Genomic DNA, 10,000 nt, shown 5'->3' on the forward strand with positions numbered 1-10,000 from the left:
TAGGAGTGCATTTTAAAAACCCTTAAAGGATCTCTGAAGAACCCTTTTTTCTAAGAGTGAACCAAGTATCACGAAGCTAAATGTTCAACTCCTGGCAGGTTCTCGATATAAAGAAGAAAATAATTTGTATCGTGTACCACATGCTACTCCACTTAATACACACACTCTTAGAAAAAAAGGGTTCTTTAAGGGTTCACTGGATAATTAAAGGTTTTTAGCATCTAACATAGAACCCTTCCTGTGTCACTAGCAAAACACTTTGTTGTAGGGTTCCATGTAGAATTCCTCTCAGCTTGCTGTAGTGCATTCTGTCTCTCTGGCCTCGTCTCGCCTTGTCCTGAAAGCGTGAAGGAGACGATGATGATTCCCTCTGTGCTGTTTCCATGGTTACCTACAACTGGTGCAAGGCTGCGGAGACGCCACGGAAATGATCCGAGTCTCCTGAGACGTCTGACCAGAAACACAGAAAACAGAGGAGTCTGGACATTCAACAAGACTACACACACACACACACATACACACACACACACACACACAGGCCTGGGATTAGCCGCTAATGAGCTGATTTTTCAATTTATTCATTCGTCTGTTAATACTGGGAGCAGACGTCGTTAGTGCAGGAACAGAGCAGGACACACTGACAGAGTAAAGAGTCATGTGACCCTGCAGGAAGATTCTGATTGGCTGATTTACTTTATGGTAGAACTATATATAATACACCATACTGTACTCTGACTGTGTGTGTGTGTGTGTGTGTGTGTTGCATCATTGCTTTAAAAGGACGTATAGAATTTAATTACATTTAAAATTAAGTCTGACTGCAGGTTTAATCGCTGGTGTTTATTTTTATCATCTGAGAGGAAAAGACGTGTGTGTGTGTGTGTGTATATATGTGTGTGTGTGTGTGTGTGTTACATGTTGCAGAATTTTGCAGCTGTGGGTTAACTGTGGTCTGAGCTTGAAGCAGGAAGTGTGTGTTTGATAGGTTCATCACAGCTGTTGCTCAAAAGTGATGCACTTTTTGTATGTGTGTGTGTGTGTGTGTGCGCACACTCGTTAGCGTGAGATGTGCAGCTCGGCCAGTGCGAGACTCTCAGTGAAGCGATGTTACTGTGAACACACCTCATAATGATGATGATGAAGATTATCGCACAATGTTTCTGCAGTGTTTTATACAGCGGTGCTTGAAAGTTTGTGAACCCTTTAGAATTTTCTACATTTCTGCATAAATATGACCGAAAACACGATCAGATTTTCACACGCAAGTCCTAAAAGATGATAACGAGAACCCGATTAAACAAATGAGACTGAAATTTTATACGTGCTCATTTATTTATTGAGGAAAATGATCCAGAATTACACATCTGTGAGCGGCAAAAGTATGTGAACGTCTAGGATTAGCAGTTCATTTCAAGGTAAAATTCTAAAGGGTTCACAAACTTTCAAGCACCACTTTATTTACTATAAAATCTCACGCAGTTCATGAAACCTTGTATTTTTATTAAATTTTGTAAAATGAGTCACATTTAGTGGCAGGGCTACATATCCGCTCCCTTTGTAATGTATGTAAATAAGCAGTGACTTTATTTCTAGTCACTTTTTTTTTAGCTTATTTTTACTCAGCTAAAGCTTTTTCAGTCTTTTATTTTACTTTCATAACTTATTCAGACTTAACTTGAATAAAATCCGTCTGAAAAGCCAGAAAAATCACGTGAAGGTGAAAGACACGTGAGCTGTTAGCGCTTAATTTTACTTTGCAGCAGCTCGGTGAACTTTGACCTGTGAGTTTGCAAACCTCAGTCGAGCTAATAGAAAACAAGAAGGCGGGACTATGGTGTGTTTCGATCGGTAAAAAGAAATGGTTGCGTCGCTAATTATTAAATATCATCAAACTGAACTACCGCCTCGCTATTTTATTAACTGTTGCCTCAAATAAAATAATATAAATATAAATATAAATCTTGTCCCTGACGTACGCTACGCTTTCTCTAGCAGTTTTTTTAACGATTTTATTTTCTTCTCCATGCTTTCTAGAAGTTCTTGTCAGCAGCGTTGGCTCTTCTGGTTCCTTTCACACAGACGCAGAATGCTCGTATGTTCTGTGTGTTTATGTGGAACTTTTCACGGGAGGGTGAACCGGGACGTGATTCTGACGTGACGTGATTCCGACCTGACGTGATTCCGACGTGATTCAGCCTTGGTTAGTGTTAGTTCATCGACAGTTCCTCGCGTCACAGTCTTAAACGTCCGTGCTGTCAGGTCTCTCTGTATTGGTGTTCCCCTCCGTGACACTCTGTCGGCTCTTATACATCGTTTTCTTCACTCGGGAGGTAGAACGAAGATGCCGAGGCTCGACGCAGAGTCTGTTTATGTTCTTAGATCGGACTCGGTCTTTCAGATCTTTTAGAAAGCAGATTTTGGGTTAGTGACATTTCTGGGCTTCAATTTTTTTTTATTGCTATTTTTTATAACTAAAAAAGAAAAAGTTATTATTAACAGTTATTATTAAATACCTTAAATAGATAATTATAATGAAATAAATAGCTGAATAATTACATATCATTAAAACGTTAACGACTATATTTGAAAAATAGTTAAAAGAATTTGAAAAAAGCGTTTTTAATTTAATTTGAATATTATCTTAATAACCATACTCGCCTTTTTTGTCATCATGAAAAGATTTATCATGAGGTGATCTTAGACACAACTCACGACATATATAATTAATAATTGAATAATTAAATGATGATGGTGATGGTGACGATGATGGTGATGATGATGGTGATGATGGTGATGATGATGATGGTGATGATGATGATGATGATGGTGATGATGATGATGATGATGATGTGATGATGATGGTGATGATGATGATGAGGATGGTGATGATGGTGATGATGATGGTGATGATGGTGATGGTGATGATGATGGTGATGATGGTGATGATGATGATGATGATGGTGGTGATGATGATGATGATGATGATGGTGATGATGATGATGATGGTGATGATGATGATGATTATGATGGTGATGATGGTGATGATGATGATGATGATGGTGATGATGATGATGGAGCTCACATAAGAGTTATTAGAAGAATGTTTAAGTTTAAGTTCGTGTCCTGAACCCCTGGAAGTTTTAAATGCCAGAAGTGTGAGATTGTCCATGTTGGACCCTCGAGCGAGATCTTTTACTGCCCACTCGTGAATATGCAAAAAGCTCTTGAATAATGCATATTATAATCATAGAAAGCTTGTTCCCTATCCTGGTCATGTGAAAACTTGAGATGACTCATTGATCATTTTGAACTGTTCAGGACAGACTGTGCGTCTCTGTCTCCGGCCCCGGCGTGTCTGCTGGCAGGGACACTAATGCTTTAACAAAATCCTTGTGGAAGAACTGGTTTTAAAAAATGTATAAATCAGGTGATGATCGTTAACTTACACAGAAACACAGAAACACAGTTACCTGTTCAACATGAAAACTCATTTAAAACTAGCAAGGAGACTGTGAGGAGGAGGAGTCAATGAAAGTGAGCTTTGTGTACAGAAGTGTGTGTGTGCGTGACTTTACAGATAGGTGGCTTTTTTCTGCTTCGTTCTTTCAGACAGAAACGTCTCCCAGCATATCACTCAGGAGATACGATCTCTTATGTTCTCCCAAGGTTAATGTTTAGTAACTGTGTGTGTGTGTGTGTGTGTGTGTGTGTGGCTGTGTGTGTGTGTCTGTGTGTGTGTGTTCTGATTCATCCTTTTACATTTGCTTTTTCTTTTCATGTCTCTCACCAGGGATGTCATTCTCTCTCATATCTGCAAACTTGAATAAAATATTCCAGACAGTGTGTGTGTGTTAAATGCACGGTCTGAGTGATTATGTAACAGTGGTTGTAGGGAAACATCTTCCTCCATCAGCTCTGCTGTAGATGATGAAGTCTCGGAATCTCATTTTCCTAAATCTAATCTAAATCTCCTCACTGTAAAATAAATAAATAAATGAATAAATTGATAGATAGATAGATAGATAGATAAATAGATATTATTTCTGAGGTTATGATCAGCATGAGAGTAAACACACATCCACAGACACCAGGCTGATATCCCCATCAGTAAAACCACACACTGGAGTTTCTGAGCGTTGGGTTGGGAATGAACAGATTAAAAGATCGGACTCTTCATGAAATTCTTTGAGCAGAAGAAGAGTAGAAGAGAGAGACGCAGTCATGTGAACTATTCACGAGGAGCTAGGGCAGTTCATTTACAATAGCAGAAATAATTCAATAATAACTATTAAATACAATTAAACACTTAAACACATATTAACAACATATTGTCTTGCCTTTCTGTTTTCAAGAGACCAGAAAAAATTGGAAAATTTTAAATGAAGTTTTATTCCTTGTCTAATTTTTGATCTTTTATGTAAAGAATTTTCACATTTTGACTCAAAATGAAGTGTTATATAAATAAAGATCATTATTATTATTATGATTATTATTATTATTATTAAGAGCTAACAGACTGCAGAATGTATTATTAAAATGCAGTTCATTTTTAACTGGGAAAAGACAAACATTCGGATTATCATCAGCATTAATTTCCTTTTTTGTGTGTGAAATAAGTGTATGAAATTCTTTACTTTGTCTTTTATTTATTTTATTAGTATTTTTTTTAATCAATTTAATTAAAAAAAATTTATGTGACTTTGCTGATTTGAGATGAAGGTTTGAGAGTTGAACTATTTTTAGGTTTGGTATTTAACCGACTTTATGATTCAGGATAGAAAGAGAGAGAGAGAGCGAGAGAGAGAGAGAGAATCAGGATGACGTGGCAGGAAGAAAGTGACGGAGGATGTTGATGAACTTTGACCCCTGATTAAGACGGACATTGTGCATACTCGAGCTGCTCACAGGAACTGGAATTACAACCAAAATCCACATATGGAGAAGTGCTTACAGTGTGTGTGTGTGTGTGTGTGGTTTACTCCTCCTCAGCAGTGCTGCATTCAGGAAATGGGTCCAAAACACGCCTCCCCTCCCTCTCTCTCTCTCTTTCTCTCTCTCTCTCTCTCTCTTTCTCTCTCTCTCTCTCTCAGTGTCTCTCACCCATTATATCTAAAAAGTCACCGTAAACAAAACCCCCTCTTAACGCAGTGTGTGTTGTGCCATATGAATTGTTCCAGTACACCAGAATGACCCTGGTGTTATAGATGTATTACTATACTTGGTGTACTAACCATGGTGTAAATGCATCCCACAATGCAATGCTTTTTTTTTTAGCTTCAAATTAAAAGCCATGGTGAAAACAGACATCATCGTTTCAGAAAATGCTAATTGAGCAGAAGTCTTAATAGCTAGCCGATCTGCTAGTTTATAAAAACACTGACTGAATTTAATATTAATAATTTGCCTCAAACCTTCTTTCATTTGAAACTGAGTGTGATTTTGTACAGAATAGGAAATTCAGTTTGATGTCATTCTGAAGAAACTGCGTCCACCATTTGCATGTGAATCTGATTGGCAGGTGGTCACATGACCATGTGAGAACACTCTAAGGAGTAAGAAGTCATACAGTAAATCTCTGTACAGTTCATTACCTTCCTCTCTCACACAGCAGGACATTAGTGGTCTCTTGCACCTCCTGGTGGCAGTTTAAAGAACTTCTCTCACCTTTTCTCCATCTTCTCCTGCAGGAGATGAAAACGGAGGTGAAAACAGAGGTGAAGAAGGAGCTCAGCTCCACCTCCCAAGCAGCCAAATCGGATCTGTCCAACGGCAGTGCAAGTCCCGGATCAGAATCCAGCCTCAGACCAGCTAAGAAAGGTACAGACACTCGACATTAACAGCACTACAAATACATTTCTCATCCTGATGCGTTACGCATGCGATTTGATTTCTAATGGACGTAAAATAGACACAGACACAATTCTACATCATATTAATGTTCAAAAGCAGTAGATCGGAATTGCTCCAGTTATGATCTGATCCGTCTCTCTGTGTATGTTTCTATCAGTGTTACAGGGATGCAAACTTTTGCTCGCTGACTAATAAATAGAGTGTTGAGCATAAATATGCATTTCATTATCTGCCTGTTTTAAAGTTTTAATTTAACCACCCTTTGTTTCTCTGTTGTTTTTTGCATTTTAAACATTAAATGCACTGTATAAATATAATTGTTTATATTAGAAGTAGTACTATTAGTAGCAGTAGAAGTAGGAGGAGGAGTAGAATTAGAAGAAGTAGTATGAATAGTGTAGTATGAATAGCGTAGTATGAATAGCGCAGTATTAATAGCGTAGTATGAATAGCGTAGTATTAATAGCGTAGTATGAATAGTGTAGTATGAATAGCGTAGTATTAATAGCGTAGTATGAATAGTGTAGTATGAATAGCATAGTATGAATAGCACAGTATGAATAGCGTAGTATGAATAGCGTAGTATGAATAGTGTAGTATGAATAGCGTAGTATGAATAGTGTAGTATGAATAGTGTAGTATTAATAGCGTAGTATGAATAGTGTAGTATTAATAGCGTAGTATTAATAGTGTAGTATGAATAGCGTAGTATTAATAGCGTAGTATGAATAGCATAGTATGAATAGTGTAGTATGAATAGTGTAGTATGAATAGTGTAGTATTAATAGCGTAGTATGAATAGTGTAGTATTAATAGCGTAGTATTAATAGTGTAGTATGAATAGCGTAGTATTAATAGCGTAGTATGAATAGCATAGTATGAATAGTGTAGTATGAATAGCGTAGTATGAATAGCATAGTATGAATAGCGTAGTATTAATAGTGTAGTATGAATAGTGTAGTATTAATAGCGTAGTATGAATAGTGTAGTATTAATAGCGTAGTATGAATAATGTAGTAGTAGTATTCCAACGCAAATCAACACAAAATAAATACCACTTTAGTTAGATGTATAAATAGTTTAGAGTTTAATTCACTTCACACTTGGCCAGAGATGTGCATTAAAATATAAACATTACACTAATTGACTTTATTTATTTAAGTATCTAATTCTATGATTTACAAATAAAAGAAACTGCTAATAATTATGATGTAGAATTATTATTAGGATATTATTATAGCATTAATAAAAATGAATGATGTTTATTTTGATATACTCTGTGCTTTCTATCCTACACAATGCTCTACATATACAAATCAGTCATGTTTTTATTTCTTATTTCTTTACTCGATGGAGGCGGTTAAACAGCGTGGATCCTCCTGAACTTCGTGGAGATCTAATGGGTTTTGACACATTTTCCGTTGTGCTTTATGGAGAGAAGTGAAACCTCAGTAATGTTAAATGGAGCGTGACTTTCATCGCCGTGAGGAAGGTTAAAGTTCAGATTAGTGAACTGAGATTACAGACTCACTCACCCGGAGAAAACTCCGGAAATCTCATAAAGGCTGTTTTTATCTTCGTTTATTACAAAGAATTATAAAACCCTGATATCGGAACACAGAACTTTTAATCTACTTTTAAAAATGATCTTTATCTCTGCTAGTTCAGTCTAATTTCTCTCAAATTTCATGTTTTTATTTTCTTATTCACCATAATGCTCTCTTCTTATTGATGTTTGTTCACTATATTTGCTCTCTGCATAGAGTACGACACGATGATGTTGTGGACGCTGTGTAAATTAAAACTAAATTGTAAAATTGTATATATTTTACAATTTTATACATCGGCACTCTCTTTATTTTTATCTAAAGTATTGGCACCCTTGACGTCATTTATGAAGCTCACTCCCTTTAAATTAAATCAGTATTCACACAGGTTCATTATTTCACCATATGAAGAAAACAACACACACACACAGTTTAACATTAATTAAGTTATAGGTCTGTATTTTAATAATACATCTTCAGTCTCCGCCCCCACACCTTCCAGAGAAACTTCTCCTACTTTCACGGGTACCAATATATGATCGGAAACAGACACAGAGACCTTGAGTGGGTGCCAATAGTTCTGTATCTGTAACTCTAACATACAGCACTGGGTGGCGACAAGCACACTGTTTACCATATATGGTGATTTGGGGGCATGTGTTTATGTAAATTAGCCTGGCAAAGCAAGAACAGAGTAAAATATTGAGAATGTGTAAGTAATGTGTAATTTATTATTGTTTTTATGTATAGTAGGTACCTAAAACCTCTGGAAATGACGTGTGTGTGTGTGTGTGTGTGTGTGTGTGTGTGTGTGTGGTAAAAGGAGAGGCCATACGTAAGAGACGCTGCAAAGCTGCCTTTAGTTACATCCCGCAGAATGAAGACGAGCTGGAGCTCAAGATCGGAGACATCATCGAGGTCCTGGGAGAGGTGAAGAACGTTTTATTATTTCAATTGTGTTTATTATTATCCGAGTATGTGTGTGTGTGTGTGTGTGTGTGTTAATTAGTTGGAGCTTGAATTGCTGAGTGTCGATTTGCTGCAGGTGGAGGAGGGCTGGTGGGAAGGATGTCTCAATGGCAAGACCGGGATGTTCCCCTGCAACTTCACTAAAGAGCTGCCGGCCGACGTGGAGGATCTGGCAACCCCACCTGAGGACACACGCAGCACACGGACCAGTCAGTACTTCTGTAAAATTAAATGGATAAAAAATATGACGTGACTTTGTTTAATAAGTAAAACAATAGTAATCGTTGCTGTTGTGTAAGAGGAATAAAATACTTGGGGTCGTGGTGTTATGGGAAAATAACTCCGCTTCAGCACACCGCTCTGTCGTTGATTAGTTTAATACAACAGCACCACACACAGTGGTTTATTCACTTATTTAAAACTCATTAAGCTGGCAGTTTGTGAATGAGGAGCTCAGTGAAGTGGGGCTCAGCCACACCCCTCTCAGTGAGCCAATCACAGAGCCTCATTTTAGTCCTGACCTATCAACTCCCACAATACTGAACAGAGACACTCTAGAGGCCTGGATTTATATCTTACACACACACACACACACACACACACACACATACACACACACAGAGCCCTTTATTTTTAGAGTACAACCTAAATCTCACTTCCTATCTCATGTCACTCAGTGTGTGCATTGGTGTAATGTGCGTATAATGTGTGTGTGTGTGTGTGTGTGTGTGTAGGTGTAGGTGTGAAGGACAGCACAGGCTCGGAGAGCGACGGAGGAGACAGTAGCAGTGTGCGTTCAGATGCAGGCAGTGCCGCCTCCAGCAGCGAGATTCAGCCCAAGAAGGTGCGCGGCTTCGGATTCGGCGACATCTTCAAAGATCAGCCCATTAAGCTCCGCCCACGATCCATGGACCTGGACAACGAACTAGAGAAGGTCAGCGATTGTTACTGTGTGTGTGTGTGTGTGTGTGTATGGCTAAAAATCAGAGTTCAGCACCAAACCCCAAAAAACAAAAATGATCCAGTCAGCATCAGACACCTCATTTAAATGTGCCATTAAGGCACACGCCCATATATGGGAATATGGGTGTGTCTTTGATTCCATATATAGAAAAAGCACAGCTCTAAGTGGCTGTTTTTTCGAGCCTATAAATGGGAATGAGGCAGTTACTTTGAGTTTATATATTATATATGTAAAGGAGAGCAGCTCAGAGTGGGTGTGTCTTTAACACCATAGATGGGAATGTGGGTGTGTCTTTACATATATAAAACTGAGTACAGCCCTTATATGGCCTGTGTGACCATATATGGAAGATCATGTTTTACAGTTGGTAATGCGCATAAATATTATATTATTACAATATTACTCATAAACATTTTTATAAAAATGTGATGAAGATGTGGTAAATTTTTCAGAATACAGTTCTGACATCAAACATTTATCTAAATCTAAAGCATTATAATAAAAATATAAATACATTTTTGTGCAGTATTTATTTTCAAATTTACATGCGCCTTTTTCGTGTTTGAGAAGTATAAATAATTGAGACAGAACTGAAATCTACATGAGCAACTTAAAAGTGATTTAAAAGTGCATTTATGTATGTAGTATATCTATATATTTTTGTATTTAT

At 37.5% G+C, this 10,000-nt stretch overlaps 1 protein-coding gene across 5 annotated transcripts in view; it reads left to right on the top strand.

The window, feature by feature from the left end:
- sh3kbp1 (SH3-domain kinase binding protein 1) overlaps positions 1–10,000 on the top strand; it is a 43,898-nt gene that overhangs the window by 19,655 nt on the left and 14,243 nt on the right. For all 5 annotated transcript variants that reach the window (XM_053612162.1, XM_053612161.1, XM_053612163.1 and 2 more), the window contains 4 exons: positions 5,688–5,817; positions 8,221–8,327; positions 8,443–8,575; positions 9,101–9,300. In XM_053612162.1, coding sequence (XP_053468137.1) covers positions 5,688–5,817; positions 8,221–8,327; positions 8,443–8,575; positions 9,101–9,300 — 570 coding nt within the window. The remainder of the gene's footprint in view (positions 1–5,687; positions 5,818–8,220; positions 8,328–8,442; positions 8,576–9,100; positions 9,301–10,000) is intronic.

Source organism: Ictalurus furcatus, chromosome 23, assembly GCF_023375685.1.
Source record: "Ictalurus furcatus strain D&B chromosome 23, Billie_1.0, whole genome shotgun sequence".
NCBI classification, from domain to species: domain Eukaryota; kingdom Metazoa; phylum Chordata; class Actinopteri; order Siluriformes; family Ictaluridae; genus Ictalurus; species Ictalurus furcatus.